Source organism: Talpa occidentalis, unplaced genomic scaffold (genome assembly GCF_014898055.3).
Source record: "Talpa occidentalis isolate TD23 unplaced genomic scaffold, MPIMG_talOcc4v2.1 talOcc4.9, whole genome shotgun sequence".
Lineage (NCBI taxonomy): Eukaryota > Metazoa > Chordata > Mammalia > Eulipotyphla > Talpidae > Talpa > Talpa occidentalis.
This window is the reverse complement of record NW_023605305.1, coordinates 24,581,743-24,604,111: the sequence shown is the minus strand read 5'-3', so window position 1 is coordinate 24,604,111 and position 22,369 is coordinate 24,581,743. Positions and strand designations below refer to the sequence as shown.

Below are 22,369 nucleotides of genomic sequence, written 5' to 3'. Positions count from 1 at the left end.
GGCAAAAACCAACTAACTTAAAACAGCTGACATTGACTGTGAAAACAACTGACATTGAAACTGGTTGCAACTGGCTCAAAATGGCTGAAATCGGGTCTGACTTGTTCAAAACAACTGAAACTGAAACCACCTGACACTGGCTCCAAATGGCTCCAACATGGTGAAACCAGTTCGGACAAATTCAAACCAGGTAATACTGGTTCTGACTGGCTCAAAATGGCTGAAACCAATTTTAACTTGTTCAAAACAACTGAACCTGAAACCAGTTCTGACCTGATAAAACTGGTTCTAGCTGGATCTGACTGGATAAAACCAGTTCTGACTTATGAAACTGGTGCAAACTGGTTCTGACCAGTTCTAATTGGATAGAACTAGTTCTGACCAAATAAAGCCAATTCTGACCTGTTATGACTGGATAAAAAATGGTTCCGCTGGGGAAAAACACTGATCAAACCAGTTCTGATGGGTTCTACCAGTGGAAATAAGGTTTCAAACTGACTCTGAACAGATAAACCTGGTTCTGAACAGATAAAACCTGTTCTAACTAGATCAATCTGGTTCTGATTCTGACAAGTGAAAAAAAAAGTTCAAACTGATACTGACCAGATTAGCCTGGATCTAACCAGATAAAACCAGTTCTGCCTGGATAAACCCGTTTCTGGATAAAGCAAGTTATGACTGGTTCTGACCAGATAATACCAGTTCTGAGTAGATAAAACTGGTTCAAACCAGTTCTCACTGGATGAAACTGGTTCTGACTGACCAGGTAGAATGAGTTCTTCCAGAAAAACTGATCAAACCAGTTGCTACCAGTTCTGACCAGATAAATTTGGTTAAAACCAGTTCTGACTGGATAAAACTGGTTCTGACTGGATAAAATCAGTTTTGACCGGTTAAAACCAGGTCTGACTGGCTCTTACCTATAAAGAATTAGTTCTGGAGGGCCTCCCTGGTGTCATAAGGGGTTAAGCACCGCACTATGAGGCAGTTCTCAGCCTCTGCAGCACGAGTTTGATCCCTGGCCAGCCAGGGAGCATCTCACATGGTGCAGCAGACCTCTCCTGTCTTGCCCACTGCTCCCCTCAGCAGTGTATTACAGTCAGTCTTCCTGTTCTGTTCCTCACTCTGTCTCTGGTGAATCCTCTCACCTCCCCCACCTATGGCCTGTACCCCAGCTCTTGTGTACATAAATAAATAAATCTTAAAAAAAAAAGCATTAGTTCTGGATGAAAGTGGTTCTAACTGGATAAGGTCAGTACTGATTGGATAAAACCAGTTCTGACCAGATAAATGGGTTCTGACCAATTCTGAATGTTTCTGCATGGTTCAAGCTGGTCAACCAATTTTCACTAGTTCTGACTGGTTCAAATTGGTTTTGCCCGTCCCTGAAAGATAGGGACTATTATTATCCGTCTTACAGGTGAGGAAACTGACACTTTGTATTGTTTTACGAGCCTGTCTGTAATAGTGATAGAGTCAGATTTCAAAGCACTTAAATGAATAAAAGGATAGGTAAGGGACTGGAGAGAAGCTATGTAGCACTGATAGGTCTGAGAAACTCTGGTTATATAGGTGACACTTGCTTCCATGAACATGGAGGCGATCATGGGAGTGAGAAGCCCATCCTAGAGACACCAGTGCTTAAAGGAGCTGCAGAGAAAAGGCAATAAAAGAAGGGGAGCTGGATGGTGGAAGCCTGGCAAGGAAGACTTCAAGAACAGAAACACCAAGGGCAGGTCCAGGTACCAAAAACCTTCAGTTCTGTGAGCTACAGAGGGTTTGGGCCTCAGTGGTGACTTCCAGGAGCCTGATATCCCTAATTGGGCAGAGAGAGATGACAGGAAGGTGAAGAAGTTTAAAGGCACTAAAGAGTTAGCAGTGACTAAAGAGTTAGCAGTGACACCAGAGTGAAGAGATCTACCCCATTCACTGTGGGGCTGGGGGAGATAACCACAGGGCAGCTGATTCAGGAAGAACTTTGGTTTGTTTTAACGTCAAAGAGGCCTGATTGTTTGCTTGTGAAAAGGAATGAGGTGGGTGAGGCTGGGCAGAGCCTGCTACAAGGTCTGCAGAACGTGAGGCGGGCTGGACCTGCTTCTGGAGGAAAGAAGGGCCCCAGCCTTGACTAGGTCGTCATGGTTGAGAACTTGGGCCAGGCGCTGGGGGCTGCGGGTCAGAAATAAGCTGCAGCACCCTAGAGGTGAGACAGAAGGGGCCCACAGACGGACCTTTGACTCCTTCCAGAAAAATGGGAGCAGGGTCCAGGTCCTCTGATTACAAGTCAGGCCTCCGGGAAGCTGTGAGGGAGCGTGGAGGATGGAGGGTGGGCGCTGGCGACTGGACGGAGGGGGGCGGAGCGGAGCGGAGGGCGCCTGCCTCCTTCCTCGGTCCTCTCAGGTGACAGACCCCGGGGACCCCGCCCCGCCCCGCCGCGTATTGAGAGAGTAGCCGGCCCCGCCCGTCCCTGGCTCCTGCCGTCGGTGCCGCGCGGACCCGCTGCAGTCCAGCTCCCGCCCGCCGCCCGCCATGGCCTCCGCGGCCGCCCGCAGCCTGCTCGTCCTCCTCCAGGTGCTGGGGCTCGCCCTGGCGCAGATCGTAAGTCCCGCGCTGGGGTCCGGGTGTGGGGTCTGGGGTCCAGGAGTGTCCAGGAGTTCTACCTGACGGTGGCCGCCCTCTTCGGACACTGCCTAGTGGAGGGGCAGCTTCCGACGGGCCACCGCTTCAGTCCCGCGGGCAGGTGAGAGGATGTGGATGAGCCGGGACTCAGGGGGACCTTGTCCCGCAGAGCTCGGCCTTGCCGGGACGGGCAGCGTGGACTGGATTTGCCGTCCAGTCCTGGCAGCCCCGCGAGCCCAGGTGGCGCGGGAGACAATGTGCCCATTCAGGGGGCTGGGGTGCCTCCGCCCCCCGCCGCCTCCCAGGGGGCGCAGGCTCCGGCCAGACGCCGTTCTCGCCCGGAGGCTCCTCTCGGGGCGGCTCGCGAGGCCGCGGCCCCTTCCCAGGGCCGCTGGGGACTGGGGACCGCCTGGGACTCGGGCGCGCGCGGGCCAGGGCCCGGGCGCCGATTTGCAAAGTGGGGCGCCAGACTAGTACATCTTGGTCTGGGGAAAGTGCAAGGCCCTGACGAGCACCGGACCCTTGCTTGGGGTTGGGGTTTGCCCCCAGAGGAGAACCCCCCCCCACCCCCGACAGAGGACGAAAAGAACAGGAGTCCCCACATACCACCACCGCCATGTCCTCCTCTCTATGCGCCCCTTCTCTTGGGTTTTAGCCACACCAGGAGTAGAGGGAGAGATTCCCACTCACGACCTTCCCCATTTGTTCGTATAACAACAACAACAACAATAATAATAACAACAATATCAGCAACCACCCACTGAGGACCTACCGACTGCCCGGCGCACCTTGCCACTACGGTCTGCGGGGTGTCTGAGCCATCAGCATCTCCATCTGCATCACGTACAGTGATATTAAATAAATACATTTATATAAGTGTTCTTTAAAAAAAGAAAAAGGTGCGCACGGCTTAAGGATAGATACAAAGAAGTAGAGCTAAACATGAAGATTAAGGGACTAATTATCTGGCAATTCAGAATAGTGGTTGTCTCCGGAGGCGTGAGAACAAGGTCTGATCAAAGTGGGTTCATTGTCAGGGGTTTCTACGGTGGAAGTGTTATAGGACACCCCACCCTCAGGTCCCAGCCACCTTCCCTTTGGTGGTGATGGGATTTGGAGTTCCCAGTGTCTTTGGCTTTGGCCTGGGGTGGGGGTGGAGTCCACAAAGCTGGTATGGAATTAGCTTTAGGACAGCCTTTCCCCCTAACAGAAGTTGTCGGGCAGACGTTAGTGCGGAGTCCTGGCGCCACCGCTTCTTCTCTGGGTCGTTCTTAATCTTTCTGAGCTTTTCCCCTCAACTGGGCCTCCTAGGAATATCCCCCTGAAAGCTCTGAGCTGTCAGTAAGGTGACGTTCTCTTTCTCTGCGCGTGGGTATAGCTGTAGGTGAACATTTTTAAAGATAATACATGTGATGGCACACAGTAGGTTTTCAATAAACTGGAGTTCGTGGCTCCCTGAAAAGCTCCCTTGGGGAGTGAGAGAAGAAATGCACCCCCGAGATGCCCCACTCCCTGCACTGAGGGCTGCCCCCTCCCCCTGCGTGTATTTGCAGAGAGGCCCCCCAGGAGAGCCGGGCCCCCCGGGGCCGCCGGGGCCGCCAGGAGTGCCTGGATCCGATGGCATCGACGTGAGTCTCTAACCTGGGCGGAAGGGGGAGGGCAGCTGCGGACAAAGGGAACTTTGTGAGCTTTTCGGGGTGGGAGGGATGGTGGGGGTGGTGCTGGAGCTGCAGTGCCCCCCTGTTATCCATAGGCGGCGCCTGCCAGCGCCACAGGAGCCCGTTTGTGGTGCCAAAACCTCAAACCAGCCCTGCGATGCAGAGCCTGTCACAGCCACTCTGTGACAAGGAGCCGCTGTTCGGCCGCCTGCCGCAGCTCACAGCGATTCCTTATCCCCTGCGTCTCTTCTCCCTGTTTCTGGGGTGGGAGATAGCTTAGCTCTTGGCCCTGCCCCCTGGCACGTCTGGATGCTTCTTTAGAGGACCTTGAGAGCCTTGGCATGAGGGCTGGAGCCAGGCTGTCTCTTCCCTTTGCCTGTTTCTCCCTGATTTAGAAACATCTGGGTTGGTTCCCTGCTTTCCCTAGCATGGTGAGGGTTAAATACCGCATTCAGGAGTCTCCCCCAGGAGCTCAGCTCCATGTTTACCCATCTGGACAGACTTCTATTCAACCTGGTGCCCCCATCCTCCAAACTCGAGGCTGGGCCCCTGCCAGACTCCCGCTGCTGCAGGCTCTGAAATGCCTGGAGGCCTCTGTGGAGCTCTGTGTGGCTCCACAGGCTCTGCCTGTCCTCCACCAAGGGTCCTTTGTCAAGGCGGAGAGAGGTTCTTCTCCGCTGGAGGACAGATGGTAGCTGGCCCTTCCACAGGCGCCTGCGTTCCTTGCCCCCCCTCCAATGTCTTGCTTCCTGACCCAGTCCAGAAGAGAGCCTCTGCCTGCCTGGTTTGCTTCCCCTTTGTGTTTTCCTAAAAGCCCCCAGTTTCTTCCTACACACTTGGCCAAATCCAGCTCTCTGAGCTAATTTGGAATCCACAATCCCATTTGTAGTTCTCATAACTAGCATCTTGCCAACATCTGCATGTCTAAAATCCCCTTGAATGTTGCTGTCACCCTGGGGTAGTCTCAATCTACTTAGGAGTTTTTGGAGGGAAAGAGATCTGTTAAAAATAAAATAAAATAGGGCCTCCCCGGTGGCCCAGCGGTTGAGCGCTGGGCTGCGAAGCTGCCCGCAGCCTCTGCAGCGCCGGTTCGATCCCCGGCCACCGGAGGAGGGTCCCACATGGCACGCAGACCTCTCCTGCTGCCCGCTGCTCCCCTCAGCAGTGTACTTCGTCACTCTGCCTGTTCTACTCTCCACTCTGGTGAATTCTCTCACCTTCCCGTGCCGCTGACCTCTGACCGTACCCAATGCTTGTATAAATAAATAAATCTTAAAAAAAAAAAAAAAAGAAGTTTAAAAAATAAATAAATAAATAAAATAAAATAAAATAAAGGGCAAGTTTGGGGGGACCCGGGGTAGAAGAGAAGAGCATGAGGAGAGGAGCACATGGGACCCACCAGCCACTCAGGGCCCTTGTGTACCGTGTTCTCACCAACTTGTGTCTTGCAGGGCGACAAGGGCCCCCCTGGGAAGGCTGGCTTTCCAGTGAGTACTTTTTCCTCTTCGATCTTTGACCCGGCTAGTTCTTGCCCTTCTCTGTCTAATATTCGCCCCACCTCTGTTTTCAAGGGACCTAAGGGAGAGCCTGGCAAAGCAGGGCCAGATGGGCCGGACGGGAAGCCAGGGATTGATGTGAGTATCTGAGCGTGGGGAAAGCGGCTACAGCCTGACTTCCAGAGCTGGTCCTGGCATCTTCCCTACCCACTTCCATTCAGGGAATGGAAGTTGTGAGTCCCTCACCTTCATACGACTTGAGACCTCACTGGACCCTCACACCCACCTTGGGAGCTTTGGATCAAGGGCAGATAGAGATCCAGAAAGGGGTTCTGTTTGTCTATAGCAGCCAGGATTTAGTCTCACATTTCTAGTCTCAAGTGTTGATGGAATACTCTGGAAGGAGTTTCCTTGTGGACCCTGCCTTCCCTCCCTCTGCCATTCTCCACTCCACCCGGGGCTCATCTCAAGAGAACATCATTTGGCTGATTGCACAGAGTTCCTAAAGGCCCCAAGGTCACAGGCTCCTGGACACAGCCAGGGCTAAGGGACAAGCCTCCGACTGTGGATATACTTGAGTCAGTCCCTGAAAGATGGGGAGAAGAAGCCCCCAAGAGTTGCCTTTGCCCTGCTGGCTCATGCAATGCTATGAGGGCTGTGCCTAGACACCAGGGTCCTTCCAAACTTGTTCACACCCTGCAAAGATTAGCAAGCACACAGCCTGTCACATCAGTGCCCACATCCATCCAGAGAGGTAACTGGTTATTAATCTGTTTTTCAGATAAGACCATTAAGACTCAGATAAAGTTGCTGAAAGCAGATATAAAGAAAATGGTCAGGGCCTCCCCTGTGGTGCAGTGGCTTGTCCACAGCCTCTGCAGCGCCGGTTCAATTTCCGGCCGGCCAGGGAGAGTCCCACATGGCGCGGCAGACCTCTCCTGTCTCGCCTGCTGCTCCCCTCAGCAGTGTATTTCGGTCATCTGCCTGTTCTGCTCCCCACTCTGTCTCTGGTGAATCCTCTCACCCTCCCGTGCCTCTGGCCTGTACCCCAGCTCTTGTATAAATAAAAAAATAAAATAAATAAATCTTTTTTAAAAAAATGGTCACTGCTAGCATACATCTTGGTCTCCTACACCTCTGCACTTGCAGGCGTGAACCCTGAGCTGACAAATAGTTGGGCCTTAGTTTCTCATCTCTTGAAAGAGAATAATCATTCTGCCTGGCTGAGCCCAGGATTATTGGAGGAGCTGAGGGGAGGGAAAGCTAGGTTCTGTGGTCCTGGCCTTCTTAGAATGTGGGAAAAGGCAGCCTGGGCCCACCCAGAAGAGATTTCTGGACCTGCCCTGCCGGGGGTCAGGGAGCAGGATGACCTTCACCGGTTTAACTTTTATCTTTCCTCCAGGGTCTGACTGGAGCCAAGGGCGAGCCTGGTCCCATGGGAACCCCTGGAGTCAAGGTAAGTGGCCTGCTGGGGACCAGCAAGGGCAATCTAGGACCAAGGTTTGGGAGGGGCTGCAGTAGAGAGGAGCAGGGACCCAGGAGACCCCAGCCTCTGAGCCTGTCCCACTGATTTTGCAGGGCCAGCCTGGGCTCCCAGGTCCCCCTGGTCTGCCGGTGAGTATAACCTGCAAGGGCTTTGAGCTCTTTGTGGGTTGGGGGGACTTGTGGAAGGAGCCATGAACCCCATCTTTCTTTCTGTTCCAGGGCCCTGGCTTCGCTGGACCTCCTGTAAGTCCTCAATGAGGGGCAGGGCCCTCAGAGCCTCCGGGGAAAGAGAAGAAAAGGAGGTTTCAGGGGACTGGCTATCTCAGGGAGGGGCCGGCATGTGGTGACAATGCCAGGAACCCGCAGACTTGCCGGAGAATTCCGGGTCAGGCCACTCCGGGCCTGTCCACTCATTCTGGGATTCTCCGGTCCTTAAAGCCCGAATCTGTCAATCTTTCTAGGGCTGGCTGTGAAGAAAAAGTGGGGAAGGGACTCTGGGTGCCTGTCCCTACCTTTGTGCCTGGGGTGGGCTGACCCTCTAAGGCATGCTGACCAGTGAAGTCTCTGTTCCTAGGGACCCCCTGGACCAGTTGGCCTCCCTGGTGAGATTGGAATCACAGGCCCCAAGGTGAGTCCTGTCATCCCTCCACTCTCTCTGCCTCTGAGTTGGCAAGCTGGGGTGTCCCCTGCAGTTCCTGGACCTGCTTCTGGCCACCAGTGAATTTCTCCAGATTTGGGGCAGAAATCCCTCATGCTGGGTCCACTCTGTGGCTGGTCATGCAGGGAGACCAAGGGCTGGGGCCATGCTCTACCTATTAGATCTCCATGTCCCCAAGATCCCTGGCAGGCAGGGGGACAGGACAGTATCAGGAAATGGAGGAGGGGGTAGGGATGACCCACGCAGGACTGGACAAGGGTACAATTTAGGCCTCTCTTCCTCCCAGGGAGATCCTGGACCAGAGGGACCAGAGGGGCCTCCAGGGCCCCCCGGAAAACCGGTAAGTGACCTACCACATGGCTGTGTGCAGCTGGAAAAGGGTCTTTGGTACCAGCCTGGGGAGCAAAAGATTAAGGTCAAGCTGCATCTTCATACATATCCTCTCAGGGCCGACCGGGAACCATTCAGGGCTTGGAAGGCAGCGCGGATTTCCTGGTGAGAGGGAACCCTGGGGTGGGGCTAAAACAGGGAAGGGGCAGGCAGCTGAAAAAGTGGTCACGAAGATAGGTTTGGTCATGAACCTGGGGTCAGTGGGAGGTGTGGAGGGGCTGGAACAGAGAGGCCAACGGGAGGTGGATGGGGTGGGGTGGGAGGCGGGTTCAGGAGTTGGTCAGATGGGGAAGCACCGCCCAGCTGGCCTGCGACAGGCCAGTAACCACAGAACCTGGTGGGATCTTTTTTTCTAGTGTCCAACCAACTGTCCAGCAGGTGTGAAAGGCCCCCCGGGACTGCAGGGTGTGAAGGTGAGCACTCCAGGCCCAGCCTTGGCAGCGGGAAGCAGGTGGCAGTGAGGACCTCACACCCAGCCCTTTCCTTCCCTGCAGGGCCATCCTGGCAAACGAGGGGTCCTGGGGGATTCTGGCCGCCAGGGGAAGCCGGTGAGTGTGAGGGCTGAGAATCAAGGTAGTGGTACGTGGAGAGGGCCCCTTAGGGCTCCCCTCTGTCACCCCTCCCCCTTCCCCTGGGGGTCTCTGAGTTTGAGCTGGGAGGCAGGGGGCCTGTTCTGGGTCAGCCAGGCTTGCAGAGCCTCCCTGTCCACCTGTCACCTGGGACTGGGTGGTCTCTCAGGGTCCTCTCTGTCTGCTTTGGCTGGGAAGGTGATGGTAACTTTGGTTGTCTGTATATTTGTCTCTCCATCTACCTGCTGTCTGACTGCTCTTTCCTGCCCTTAGGGCCCCAAGGGAGATGTGGGTGCCTCTGGAGAACAAGGCATCCCTGGACCACCGGTAAGCACACTCAGCCTGGGAGACTGAGAGAGTCATTCCCCGGCCAAGGCCTCTAGCTTGTTGGAGACATCCATGCCCAGCTGGCATGTCTCTGGGTGGGGAGAGGGAGACTTAGGAGCCTTGGCAGAAGTTGAGGGACAAGAACCAATGCTGTCAGCTGACTCAGCTGAGGCCCAGTTCTGCCCCTGTGACTTTGAGTGACTCTGGTGAGTCCCCCCTCATCTCAGGGCTTTGGTGATGCCTCAGTGAGACAAGGACTCTGTGGCCTGCCTCAGAGGAGTGTTGTGAAGGCTGGGATGATGAAGTGGGCCTTGCAGATGACGTTGTTATTTTCCTGTCTGGACAGGGTCCCCAGGGCATCAGGGGCTACCCAGGCATGGAGGGGCCCAAAGGAGAAACGGTGAGTGAGCCTGGGGGTGTCCTGCATGACCAGCCCTCTGGCCTTGGGTCCAGCCAGGACTGACCTGCAAACCTTTCTTCTCCCCAGGGTCCTCGTGGATACAAAGGCATGGTTGGCTCCGTTGGCGCTGCCGGGTCTCCAGTAAGGCTGCTCCTGCTCACTTCCCCCACAACCTCCTTCCCAGCTGGAGGTCCAGGGGCTACAAAGGGGGTGTGACTTCCTCTGAGCCTGTGTAACCTGGATCCCTGTTTGTCCTTGTTAGGGTGAAGAAGGTCCTCGGGGACCACCAGGCCGAGCTGGGGAGAAGGGTGACTTGGTGAGTCCTCAGGCACCCCTTTTCCAGTCAGGCCCTCTGGGGAGCACGGGGCAGGATTCAGCTCCACCCCAGGCTAATGTGGTGCATGACTGTGTGTTATGGGGTGTGTGTGTGTGTGTGTTACTCTATGTGCTGGTGGGTGGCTGGCAAGGGTGGGATGGCGTTGCACCCAGAGCCCAGAACACCAGCCAGACCCATTCCTCGAAGTTCAGCCTGCTGCTGAGCCAGTTCAGAGGCCACAGGATCCAGCTCCACTGCCACCAGGGCCAGGCCAGGAGATTCCAGCAAATCCGCCATGGGGCTAATGGGATTTGGGCTAGACCCAGCTCTCCAAGTCTCGCTCTCTCTCTTTAATTAACAGACTTTGTTTCTCTTGATTCATTTTGAGTTTACAGGAAAATTGAACAGAAAGTCATCATTTTAGGTTTTTAGTCTGCAAGTTTTAAGACATACACAAAAGTAGGGAGAACGATGCAGCCCCACAGAGCTGTCTCCCAAGAGGGACGTTTTGCTATATTCACGTTAGCCTTCCTCTTTCCCCGGCCTTCCTTCACTTGGCACTGATATTTGCGAGCAAACACTTAACATCATGTCATTTCCCTCTAAACACTTCCCTCTGACTCTTAAAATTAAGAACATTTTCTCACCTAATCACAGTATCATCATACGACACAATATTGTCAATTACTCCTTAACGTCATCGAATAACCAGCCATGTTCAGTTTCCCCCGTTATCTCGAAAATGTCTTCTCAAGACAAGACCCACACAAAGCTCACCCGCTGCCTTTGGCTGCTGTGCGTCTCCCTGTCCACCGAGCCCAGAGCCTTGGTCAGGTGCCTTGGTCGGGTGCTCCGAGTGCCCCTCGGAAATCCTGCCAGCCCAGTCCCGTGTGCTGGGCGCTGACCTCTGCTCCTTCTGCCAGGGCCCAAGGCACGCACGGCCCTCGGCCCCTCACCTACAGCCCATGCACAGCGTGGCCTGTGCCAGAGGGACGCCCGGACCCAGGGGTCGCGGCTCTCAGCCGCTCCCCTCTCTGAACAGCCAGCCTGGCATCCTGCTGCTGTGTCCCGGAGGTGACCTCTTCTACCTACTTTGCAGGGCAGCCAAGGTGTTCGAGGACCCCAGGGAGTAACAGGCCCGAAGGGAGTGACGGTAAGTGACGCAGGCCCACTGGACAGAGGGCAGGGCCTAGTCAGCTTTCCAAGCCCCCAGAGAATGAGGAGCCTGGGATTCTAGGCCGCAGTCTGTGGCAGCTGGCTCTGTAACCTCTGGTGATATGGGAGGTCATGGCAGCGTGTGGCAATCTGGGACACTCTCATCCACACAGGAAAAAGGCTGGGGTCCATCCCCAAAGCCCTCTTTCCGCTTCTGCTCCTCTCCCCCAGCTGGTTGGTGGAGCTTCTAGAGATGAGCAGATGTACCCCCAATTTGCACCCCACAGCTATGACAAGGACAGGATGGGTGGCTCCCAGGCACCTCCCCTTAGTCCCTCATTTCCTCCTGAGCAGGGTCCCCCAGGCATTGACGGCAAGGACGGAACCCCAGGCATACCTGGCATAAAGGTAGGCGTGGGACTGCTGTAGGATTGGGGCAAGGGTCGGGGCCCTCCCAGCTCTGCCCTGAGTCCCATCACACTGAGCTGGGAGGTCTAGGAGTCAGGCGTGCCACTGAAACATCCCTTCTTGACCCCTTGCCTCAGTTTCTCTGCCTGCACTCTGGCAGGAGCCATGACCCTCTGGCTGGAGCTCTAAATTGTGCCTCTGGTTCTCTCTCTCCCAGGGCAACGCGGGACAGGCTGGGCGACCAGGAAACCCAGGCCACCAGGGCCTAGCGGTGAGTATCGGGTGGAGCCACAGGGCTGCTCCCCAGAAGTTGCTTCTGCTCCTCTGCCTCAAAGAAACCAGACACCCCGCTGCCACTTCCCCGTGGTGCAGAGAGTGGCTGCAGTAAAAAAAGCACACCTGGTCTTGCTATAGTCCTTGTTCCCACCCAGTCCGGCCCTCATCACCACCTCTGTGGCCTCTGGCCTGGCGTAGTCGTCATCATTTGAACGACCATCCCATCCGCCCATGTTGACTAAGTGGAATCTGGCTGTTTCCCTGCTAAAGCACCTGCCATTGCCTCTGGGAAAGTAATTTTGCCAAGTCATTCGAAAGCTACTGAGAACCCAGCCAACTGGCAGGGAAACAGTTATGAACGGGACAGCTGCAGTCCTTGTCCTCCCAGCTCATCTTGTCAGTCAAGAACTGGCATCCTCTGGCCACCCTACCCCTCCTGCCTCTCCAGCCACTGCCCCCTCATCCTTCCTCCTTAGCTCTACCTGGGCATTTCTGCCCCTGCAGACCTCTGCTGGTCCCTCTGCTTGGAATGCACATCCCCACCTCTCTGTGCCTTCTCGCCCACCTCTCTTCCACACGTTCTGGAAGAGTCCATTCCAATGGACTGGGCTCCCTACCTCCCTCCCTGCATGGGATACCTTGGTCAAAGCCTGTGCAGACTGGTCCTGTGTGTGCTCCTCTTCTGCCCGTGGACCCCAAGTCCGTCTGTACATCTTTTCTGTCCCACCAGGGCTCAGGAACTGGGCATAGTCAGTCGTGATGCTACTGCCAGGCCTTCTGATCAGCTACCACAGAGGGCGAGAATGGATTGGGGATGGGAAGCAAAGCAGCAGGTGCCTGGGGCTCCCCCGTGCCAGGGAAGTAACTGATGTCGACTTCTTTCTATAGGGTGTGCCAGGCCAGCCTGGGACAAAAGGAGGCCCTGGGGACAAGGTGAGGTGTCTAAGATGAGTTGGCTTCATCCTAGAAAGGGATCTTGGGGGCGGTGCCCAGGGGCATGTTAACTACAAGGACCAGCCCTGACCCCAGGATCAGTGTCTTGGCCTGGACACAAGTCACTCAGCTAATCACCTCCCCTTCTGGTGCTACTCCCGGTGGTCTCCCTCCCTGTCTCATCCTGGCTCAGTGGAAACAGGATGGTATGAAACAAACACAGGAAAATTCATACATTGGAGCTGAGACAATCTGGCAAAGAACACCCTCTCCTTCTGTCTTCTCCCCAACTCACTTAGTTCCAGAACTGGGTTAGGGTTTACTGGGCTCCCCAAGACCTGAATGGGCCCCCCAGACTGACCTTAGCACTGGGTTTTCCTGCAGGGTGAGCCAGGCCACCAGGGCCTCCCTGGATTCTCTGGTCCTCCCGGGAAGGAGGTAAGTACCCCTTCCTTCCCTTTGCTTGGGCCCTCCCAGGCCTCCCTGCACTCGGCTCATGGGGACTGGGTGAAACGCTAGCACGGAGCCCTGCCCTGGGACCCGCGGACGCAGGCAAGCTCCCTCCTCTGGACGCTCTTTTCCTACGTCCAATGCAGCCAGGGTGGGCCTGGTTCTGTCCTGGGATCTGACCTCTGCAGACGGTTAAGCTGACCTGGGCTGAGAACCCAGCTGGCAGCAATTCATTCATTTATTCATTTCATAAACCCTCGCCCAGTACCTGCCATGTGCTAGATGCTGAGCTAGTTTCCTGGTCATATGGAACTTACAGTTTAGCGAAGAGACAAACATTAAATAAAGGCTCACATGAGGACTAATTACAACTGTCTGGGTCCTTCGAAGGAAAAGCACAGGGCCCAGGAGAAACAAGGGGGAGGGAGACTCCCCAGATAAAGCCAATCTCTGCGACCTAAGGGTGGGTAGGGAGGGATCCACCAAGGCTACTACTCACCTCCAGTTTCACTGACCCCCAGGGAGAACCGGGGCCTAGAGGAGAAATCGGTCCACGGGGCATCATGGGGGAGAAGGTAAGTGCTAGACCAGCGGCCCCTCGGGGAGCCTTTGCAGCACTGGGCACTGCTAAACCCCCCTCACAGGCCAGGGCCCCTGCCGCCACAGCCCCTGCTGCCCCCGCCAGCCCCTCAGCTTGCTGGTCTCCAGGGGAAGAAAGGCCTCGGTGCTGGTGACAGCAGGAATGGAGGGCGTCCTGACCCCCATGGGGCTGGGGTCTGGCCGGGGGAGGTGACCTCTGCTGGAGGGTCTGAGTGTGGCCCTCTCTTTCCATTTCAGGGAGACCAGGGTGAAAGGGGGCCAGTGGGGCAGCCGGGCCCGCTAGGCCGCCAGGTGAGTGTAGGCCAGCTGAGACGGGAGGTGGCGCACGTCCGGGCTCTTTACTTGATTTACTCTGGTTTCTTTGGTCCTCAGGGTCCCAAGGGGGAGCAGGGCCCCCCGGGAATTCCAGGGCCACAAGGCTTGCCAGGCGTCAAGGGAGACAAGGTACCAAATGGGACTGGAAAACACATAAGAGGCCGCAAGACCCCGGGCCGCGGGTGGAAGGGGAACTCGGACCCTCCTCAGCGCTCCAATTCCTCGCGGAAAATTCCCTTTCTGCGGGCCCCAGGGGATCCGAGGGGGCGAGGCAGGGCCACAGCGGGGTGCAGCGGGAAGGGAGCGGGGAACCGCGGCGCCCCCGGAGCGGGAGCTCATCAGCTCGGCTTCCTCCAGGGCTCCCCAGGGAAGACCGGGCCCCGCGGCGGAGTGGTGAGTACCCGCGGGTCCCGCGTGGGGCTGGAGTCGCCGCCTCGGCGCGCGCATCTGACTCGCGTCTGACTCGTGGTTCAACCCGCAGGGCGACCCGGGGGTGGCCGGCCTCCCTGGAGAGAAAGGCGAGAAGGTGAGCGGCCGGCGTGGGGGCTGGGGGCGGCCGGGCGGCGCGGGCGGCCCGAGCACCTCCGTGTGACCGCGCTTTCTGGGGCCCGCAGGGGGAGTCTGGCGAGCCAGGGCCCAAGGGACAGGTGAGTCCAGCCCGGCGACGCCGCCTTCCCCGGCTCCCGCGACCCCGCCCCCCCCACCTCGCCCCGGCCCCGGCCCCGGCCCCCCCCACCGCCGCCTTACCTGGTGCCCGACCCGCCGCCCCATTTCTCCTCCATGCATCCTCTTCCTCTCACTCCGGCTCTGCACCCACTCGCCCCCGCAGCAAGGAGTCCGCGGAGAGCCGGGTTACCCCGGCCCCAGCGGGGATGCGGGCGCCCCAGGGGTGCAGGGCTACCCTGGGCCACCAGGCCCACGAGGGCTGGCTGGAGACCGAGGCCTGCCGGGACAGCCTGGGAGACAGGGCGTGGCGGTGAGTTGGTCCCAGGGACGGAGGGTCTCCTAGGTTTCTTTTTTGGGGTGCTGCTTATTCCCTCCAGACTGGGCATTCCCAAGCCCACTGGCTCCCCTGATCAGAAGGATGGGGGTGAGCACAGCAGGATGGATTTCAGTCAGGGACTGAACATATTTATAGTGAGACGATACTAGCAGGAGGGGATGAGAGAGCAGGCGGGGGTCCTGGCAGCCAGGGCTTCCTCCAGAAAGGCCTTTTGGCTTTCAGGGCCGGGATGCCAGTGACCAGCACATCGAGGATGTAGTGCTGAAGATGATGCAAGGTGAGGGAGAGCCAGCAACCCCACCTCACAGTCTCTCTGGGCATCACCGCTCTTTCAGACCTCTCCTTATTGTCTTGGCGGGGGAGTCTGGGGTCCTGGGTGCTCATTCCAGCTCAGCCTCTGAGGCCAGGGGAGCATTAGATCATCCTAGTCAAAGCTGACCTTTGACTTCTGCAAAATGGCCTGAGGGAAGTGAAGGTTGAACTTTTCTATCTGCATTCCTTGAAGCCAGGGACCTTCAGGATGCCTCTGCCTCCCCCAGGTTTACTGTGAGCTGACGTTCATTCCATACACCTGTCTCCTTACCTCCCTCCAGAGCAACTGGCGGAGGTGGCTGTGAGTGCCAAGAGGGAAGCCCTGGGTGCCACTGGGATGATGGGCCTCCCAGGACCCCCTGGGCCGCCTGGGTACCCAGGCAAGCAAGGACCCCATGGGCACCCTGGCCCTCGGGGCATCCCTGGCATCGTGGGAGCTGTGGGTCAGATTGGCAACACAGGGCCCAAGGGTGAGTGCTGCTCTATCTTGGGTGGGGCTGGGCCACTGTGGGTTGAGCAAAGGCTGCCCGAGAGTCTCAGGTTGGCAATCTGGTTGCCCAGCTCCCTGTTTTATCTTTCATCATCCCCCTGCCCAGGACAAGGTGCCGACATTGCCCCCATTCCCTCAGTCAAATTTTCTGGAAGATACTACTGAGCTTGCTTTCTAGGTCGTGACTTGATGGAAATGACTGTTATATTTTGTTACTTGGATGGGGGGTGGGTATTTTTGCTTTAAATTTACTTAGTGGTACCCCATAAAAGTCTCTGTAGTGGGGAGACAGATTATCAGTCATAAAGCAGCAGGCACTCTGCCGCTTTCTCCTATGGATCTTGGACAAGTCATCTGTTAATGCCCTGGGTCTTGGTTTATCATCTATATAATGGGGGTATTAGTAGCAACAACCTCATAACATTGTACTGAAGACCGCTTGGTACCCAGTACTGCTGTAACAAGAGCTATTGTTAGTCAGCTGCTTCCTACAATGAGCTTAATTGGTTGGTTGTATAGTCTTCCACCCTTTTTCTTGACCTTCCTTTATTTAACCAGTTGTGCAAACATTTCCAGGTTTTCCCGGTTATAAACTAGCACAAAACAGAAATAAAATAAAAAATAAAATTTAAGTAGCAAAGTAGGAAAGAAACATTTTCCAAATTTTTGGAAATAATGTCTGAAAACCAAATGTTTCTTCTTTGCAGGAAAACGTGGAGAGAAGGGTGATCGGGGAGACATAGGACGTGGACATCCGGGGATGCCTGGACCCCCAGGGATCCCAGGTAAGACCTTGGCCCTGCCCAGCAGCCATTCTGACCCTCTGCTCTGGAGTTAATGACACACAGACAACTGGTCTCCTTCATGGAGGCTTCACACTCAGCCTACTCAGGCCCACACATCTGCCTTCCTCGGAGCATCAGGGTGGGGGTCTTGCTGGAAACCGGGATGTCAGCTGGGACTTTTGAGAACTTCCTGGCTTGGGCCAAAATCTGCTCCCAAGACTCTGCGATTGGGAATTGGGAGCAATGGACAATATACCTCTTAGAACTGTGTCTAAGGTAGACTCCCTCTTCCTTCACCTCTTTTTCCCCACCTGAAAATGGGACTTAGAAATTCCAGGACTGAGACCAGAAGAGGTGCTCATGACTACATGTTCTCCCTTTCACAGGACTCCCTGGTCGGCCTGGCCAGGCAATCAATGGCAAAGATGGAGATCGAGGGTCCCCAGGGGCCCCAGGAGAGGCAGGCCGACCTGGCCTGCCAGGCCCTGTGGGACTACCAGGCTTCTGTGAGCCTGCAGCCTGCCTTGGGGCCTCAGCCTATGCCTCTGCACGCCTCACAGAGCCTGGATCCATCAAGGGACCATGAGCATCAGGCTTGGACAGCGGCTAGCAGGCATCCTGGGAGGAAAGGATGAAGTCCCTCTGGGTGGACAAGTACCCCGTCCCTCAGGCCAGGACTTTCTGTCCAGGACCCAGGAGTACTGAGGAAAAGGAAATTCAAAACATGGGGGAAGGGCAGAGAGGGCAAGTGTTGGCAGAGTCCAAGCTCCTAATAGAATGGGGTGGCTTTCCTTCCCAGAGCACCCTAAGATGTCACCAAAACAAATATCTGCACCATCCTCCACTGGTCATTGTGTCCTTGGGCAAGTGAACGAGGCTTCTCCGCCAGCTCCTGATCCCATTTCACCCGCTGGGCTCACTGGGTGAATGCTGATGGGGCCTACCCTGAGGTGGTCAGCCTTAAGCCAGCCCCACTGCTTCCTGCCTGCCTCTCTCCCACCTGAGTATTTAAATGCCCCCTTCTTCTTTCTGACATTACCTTTTCTGTCCTGCCCTCTAGATCCATGCAGTCATTTCTGTAAATAAAAGCCCCCACCTTGGGTACAAATCAAGATGTGAGTTGTTGGGCTTAACCTGAGTGGGAGGTTGTTGCTGGACCTCCACTGCATGGGTAGTGGTCAGTGGTCAGCAGGCACAGAGAATCCCCTCACGAGCCCACCCATCCCCCTCCTGCCCCTCTCCCAACACATGCAGACACACGCTCCTCACGGTGCCATCTCAGACATTACCCCAGTCCAGGGACAGCTAGGAAGGACGAGATGGGCTAACCCAGCAGGCCACAAAGGTGGCTTTGCCTTCAGTGCTTTGGCAAATCCTGAATCACAGCATCCCAGTTCCCCCAGGAGGCCCCATCTGCTGTTGTGGCTGCTGGGAGCCCTGGAATATAGAGACTCTAAGCGGATGAGAGCTGCAGGAGGCAGGGAAGCCCGGGCCTGGGCAGCTCTCAGGCATTCACACCTGGCCGGCAGGTGCTTTACTTTCCCAGGTTAGGGAGTGTTACTTGCCTCGGTACCTGGGGCCTCAGGCGTGGAGAGCTTGTTTGCTCCTTGAGGTTTCTCATGCGCAGAACCTGGCCCCGACTCTGTGAGACTCTGTCCACTAGAAGATGATTCACAGACCTCATGCAGAGTTACCACTCATTCCTCTTGACTCAGATATTTGAAGGGGCCGAAAAAGGACTGATTCTTAGGGTACTGTGGCTAGCAGCCTTTCTAAAACTTCCTGGTGGGTGAATTTCACTCAGGAAAAATCCACATTCTTACTGTGAGCTGCAAGTGTCCCATCAGTTTGTCTGACCTGTATCTATGCCCAGACCCTAATAGATTCCACTCCAGCCTCTCTGGCCCATGCGCTGCCACTCACACATGTTGTCATACACATGCTTTGCCCTCTGCTTGGAATGCTCTTCCCCCAAACAGCGTCATGGCCAGTGACCTCATTGCAGGTGTTTACTCAAAAGTGACCTTCTTATCTCTACCCTGATGGTCCACATACCCCTCCGTAGCACTTACTGCTCTTCAACATACAGCATGTCACATGTAACACAAGCTCCACCAGCGCAGACATTTGGGCCTCATTTGCTGCTCTGGTCCTCGGCACATAATACCCAGCAAGGACCTAATGTGGAGCATGATGACTGTGGTTATTCACTCTATATCTGAAATTTGCTAAGAGGTAGGATTTAAATGTTCTCACTAAAATAAAAGTAATAATAAATCAGAAAAAAAAAATCACTTGAAAAGAAAAACAAAACCAAACCAAACCACAGTGCCTGGCATTAGCAGGTGATCAGTCAGCAGTTGTCAAGTGAGTATGTTCAGAGAAGACCCTGTGCTCACCAAGCTAGGAAGGGATTTTATTTTTAAAGATTTGTTTATGCTTACAAGAACTGGGGTACAGGCCAGAGGTGCGGGGGGTGAGAGGATTCACCAGAGACAGAGTGGGGAACAGAACAGGCAGACTGACTGAAATACACTGCTGAGGGGAGCAGCGGGCGAGTCAGGAAAGATCTGCTGTGCCATGTCGGTAGCTCCCTGGACGGGGATCGAATTCATGCTGCAGTGGCTGTGGATTGTGTCATAGTGCGGTGCTTAATCCCTTCTGCCACCAGGGAGAGCCAGGGATTTGATCTCAGTTTGTATGTGGCTGAGGTGTGTTCCAAGGCAGCCTGGAACATCTGGAGTATGTCCACCGTCAAGAATGGGGAGCAGCCCCTTGACAGCTGAACCTCAGGAGACAAAAAAAATCTAATACTACAAAATAAAATAGGAACTCTTCTGTTTACAGTGTGGAAAGGGGATTTGGGAAGCCTGGCAGAGCTCTGGCTGAAAGCCCCTTTCCCTGCTGGTTTTGAGTGCTCAGCCTCTTTTGGAGGTTCAGCAGCTTCTGCTCTAGGAAGCACCTATGAGGACTCAAAGTCCTAAACCTGCCCCCTGGTGGAGCTGCAGGCATCTGGATGGGATTGTGTTTCTAGCAACTTCCCAAACCACTAACCTTCCAGTCCAGATGGCCAGTGTCCAACCCATACCGCTCAAAAGCCAACAGCGAAACGGACTTTCAGCCAGTTCTAGTGTCGTACTAAAAAGGTAGTTGTTGGCTCTAGTTGGCTGGTGGCTATCTTGGCATTCTCTGAAGCGGCGCTGATATGGTGGCACTGGGTGGCTTAGAAGCTGGTAAAGTCTGACAAGGGAGCACTGCACAAGAGCAGTGGGGCAGCAGTCAAGAGGCTGCTCAAAGGATGCTTGTTGGAAAGAATAGTCCCAAGATAACTGGCAGGATACTTTCTGGCAGGACAAGGCTTCTACTGGCGAAAGGACCTGGAGCCAGGTGCTGGGTCACTTGCTGGGTCTCTGTCATGCTGTTCATGAGATCATAGTCAACTCAAGGGAATTTCACTGTAGGTGGATGAAGAGAAATGTGTCCTGTACCCACTTCACATTCCCCATCTGGTAAGCACCTCAAACCCAACCTGTCCAAAACAGGTCATTGCTGGGCCTCCCCTGGTGGCGCAGTGGTTGAGCGCCGGGCTGCGAAGCTGCCCGCAGCCTCCGCAGCGCCGGTTCGATCCCCGGCCACGGGGTGAGGGTCCCACATGGCGCGCAGACCTCTCCTGCCGCCCGCTGCTCCGCTCAGCAGTGTTTCATCGGTCTGCCTGTTCTGCTCCCCACTCTGGCTCTGGTGAATTCTCTCACCCTCCCGTGCTTCTAACTGTACCCAGTGCTTGTATAAATAAATAAATCAATCTTTAAAAAAACCCAAAAAACAGGTCATTGCCCCTGAACCCTGCTTCTTCAGGTTACGCTATCTCAGTAACTAGTTCTACCATCTACCCAGTGCCCAGGCCTGAACCCTACATCATCCTTAACTTCTGTCTTTGCCTCCTATACCTCATCTCCAATCTTGCTGACCTCTCTTCACTCATTTGTTAAGCAAATATACATTCATTCCATATCGTCATCTCCCCATCTAGAATGCACACTATAAAGATGAGAGTTTTGTCTGGTCTGTTCACTGCTGTATTCTCCTACCCTACGATCAAGTATTGTATTTAACAGGAACTTATTAGCTAAATGAATGACCATATTATTCAGGATAATAGCCATAAGCTTTGTAAAGGCACATAAAACCCTTAGACCCTGTCCACTTCCCCTCCAGCTTTATTTCTCACTCCTAACTCTTCCCAATTCCTAACATGTCCCATGTTCTCATGTTTCTGTTGGTGCTGTTCCCTGTTCCCATGTCCATCTTTGTCTCGCTAACACTCCTCTTTCACCTTAATCCTCTGTGACTGTGTCCTCCGGCAAACCTCTCCACCCCAAATGCCACTTGATCAGGCACTTTGGGTTTTGTATTTATTTATACAACAGTAATTATGGTGAATTGTTTAATATCATCATCATTAGCCATTATTATTATTGCTACTAATCGGTTACTGAGTTTATTATTATCAGGTACTATGCTAAGCATCCTGTAAACGTGCCATTCTACTCTTAACCAGCCCCGTGAAGCTGTTTCTTCACACTACTCTTCAAGTACTAGCACTCAGTTCCTCTAGGGTGATACACATACATCTAGGTAACAACGCACAAATTTTATTAAATTAAGACAAAGAACATCAATGTGCATTGGCAATTTTTAATGTTTCAATTGTGCAGAACCAAAATTTGTATTTAAAGGCACAGAAGGAAGGAAAGGCAGTTATCAGAGCATGAATTCACAGATAAAGGACGCTGGATAAAACCATAGGACTGCTCCTCTTTAGCCTTATGAAAATAAATAATGCATTACTAAACTAGATCTTTATTTTTAGTGTATTCCATGAAAAGACATCACATCACCCAAATATCAGCTGAGCAATATACTTACTGGTAGATATCAGGGATGTACAGTTGATCCCACTTTGGAATAAATGCCCAGTAGGTAAACATTACCAGTGGGTGGAAGCCCTAGGCACAAAGTAAGTTCTCATTCAGAAAGTGGTCAGAGATGTGAAGCAGTTGAACACACAGCTTCAAAACTGGAAAAGAAATCTTTAATGACACATGCTTGGAAAATAAAAATTATTTGCGTATCAAGAAATATAATTTTCAAAAATGGAATCAGGTCTGATTAAACAGTTGTTATGATTTACTAATGAAAATTACAAAAATAAAAACAAACTCTTCTGTCCTTGAAGTGATAGAAAACTATATTTTTCCTGTAATATCATTAAAGAGTCATCAGTATTTCACCCTTATGTCTCTTAAAATGCCATTTTTTCTTCTATCCACATTACACCACTTTTAAAATACCAAAATCTATTCAAGATGGCAATTTCTGCTAAGAGATGCACTATTTATTGGATAAAAGATGAATCATAAAAAGTTGAATGTTTTGAAAAATACTAGTTTACCCGTAGTGGGACCAATACCCAACAGGTGGAAAGATAAAGACTGAGATTGTCTTAAAAAGTAAAAACAAAACCGAAAGATTTAAAACATTCTATACATAATTTCTAATTTCAGAGGACTACTGAAAACCCTTGATCAGTGTAGCAAGATAGCATGGAGAAGCATCGGTGAGCATAGAGCATATGTGAACGATCGTTGAAATAATATCAGTCTTACCAATTATTACCTTTCTTCCTTATTTAGAACACTGATTGGCCAGGTAAAATCCTAACAGCAT

The 22,369-nt window shown here is 53.8% G+C and overlaps 1 protein-coding gene across 1 annotated transcript; it reads left to right on the top strand.

The window, feature by feature from the left end:
• Nucleotides 1-2,526: 2,526 nt before the first annotated feature.
• COL9A2 (collagen type IX alpha 2 chain) lies at nucleotides 2,527-17,741 on the top strand. The gene is made up of 32 exons (XM_037500717.2): nucleotides 2,527-2,595; nucleotides 4,170-4,244; nucleotides 5,726-5,761; nucleotides 5,846-5,908; nucleotides 7,173-7,226; nucleotides 7,349-7,384; nucleotides 7,475-7,498; nucleotides 7,830-7,883; nucleotides 8,200-8,253; nucleotides 8,361-8,408; nucleotides 8,660-8,716; nucleotides 8,798-8,851; nucleotides 9,146-9,199; nucleotides 9,546-9,599; nucleotides 9,687-9,740; nucleotides 9,862-9,915; nucleotides 11,015-11,068; nucleotides 11,425-11,478; nucleotides 11,696-11,749; nucleotides 12,643-12,687; nucleotides 13,072-13,125; nucleotides 13,659-13,712; nucleotides 13,975-14,028; nucleotides 14,110-14,181; nucleotides 14,410-14,445; nucleotides 14,534-14,578; nucleotides 14,667-14,699; nucleotides 14,882-15,028; nucleotides 15,278-15,332; nucleotides 15,649-15,837; nucleotides 16,565-16,642; nucleotides 17,029-17,741. Exons 1-32 carry the CDS (start codon nucleotides 2,527-2,529, stop codon nucleotides 17,226-17,228), a joined length of 2,064 nt encoding a protein of 687 aa, XP_037356614.2. The 3' UTR covers nucleotides 17,229-17,741.
• Nucleotides 17,742-22,369: the final 4,628 nt, after the last annotated feature.

Bases quoted from the DNA above. Each gene is read 5' to 3' on its own strand.
- COL9A2 (XM_037500717.2), top strand. From the start codon at position 2,527: ATGGCCTCCGCGGCCGCCCGCAGCCTGCTCGTCCTCCTCCAGGTGCTG. The intron at 8,717-8,797 runs GTGAGCACTCCA...CCTTCCCTGCAG, and splicing joins CGGGACTGCAGGGTGTGAAG to GGCCATCCTGGCAAACGAGG. The intron at 9,200-9,545 runs GTAAGCACACTC...CTGTCTGGACAG, and splicing joins AAGGCATCCCTGGACCACCG to GGTCCCCAGGGCATCAGGGG.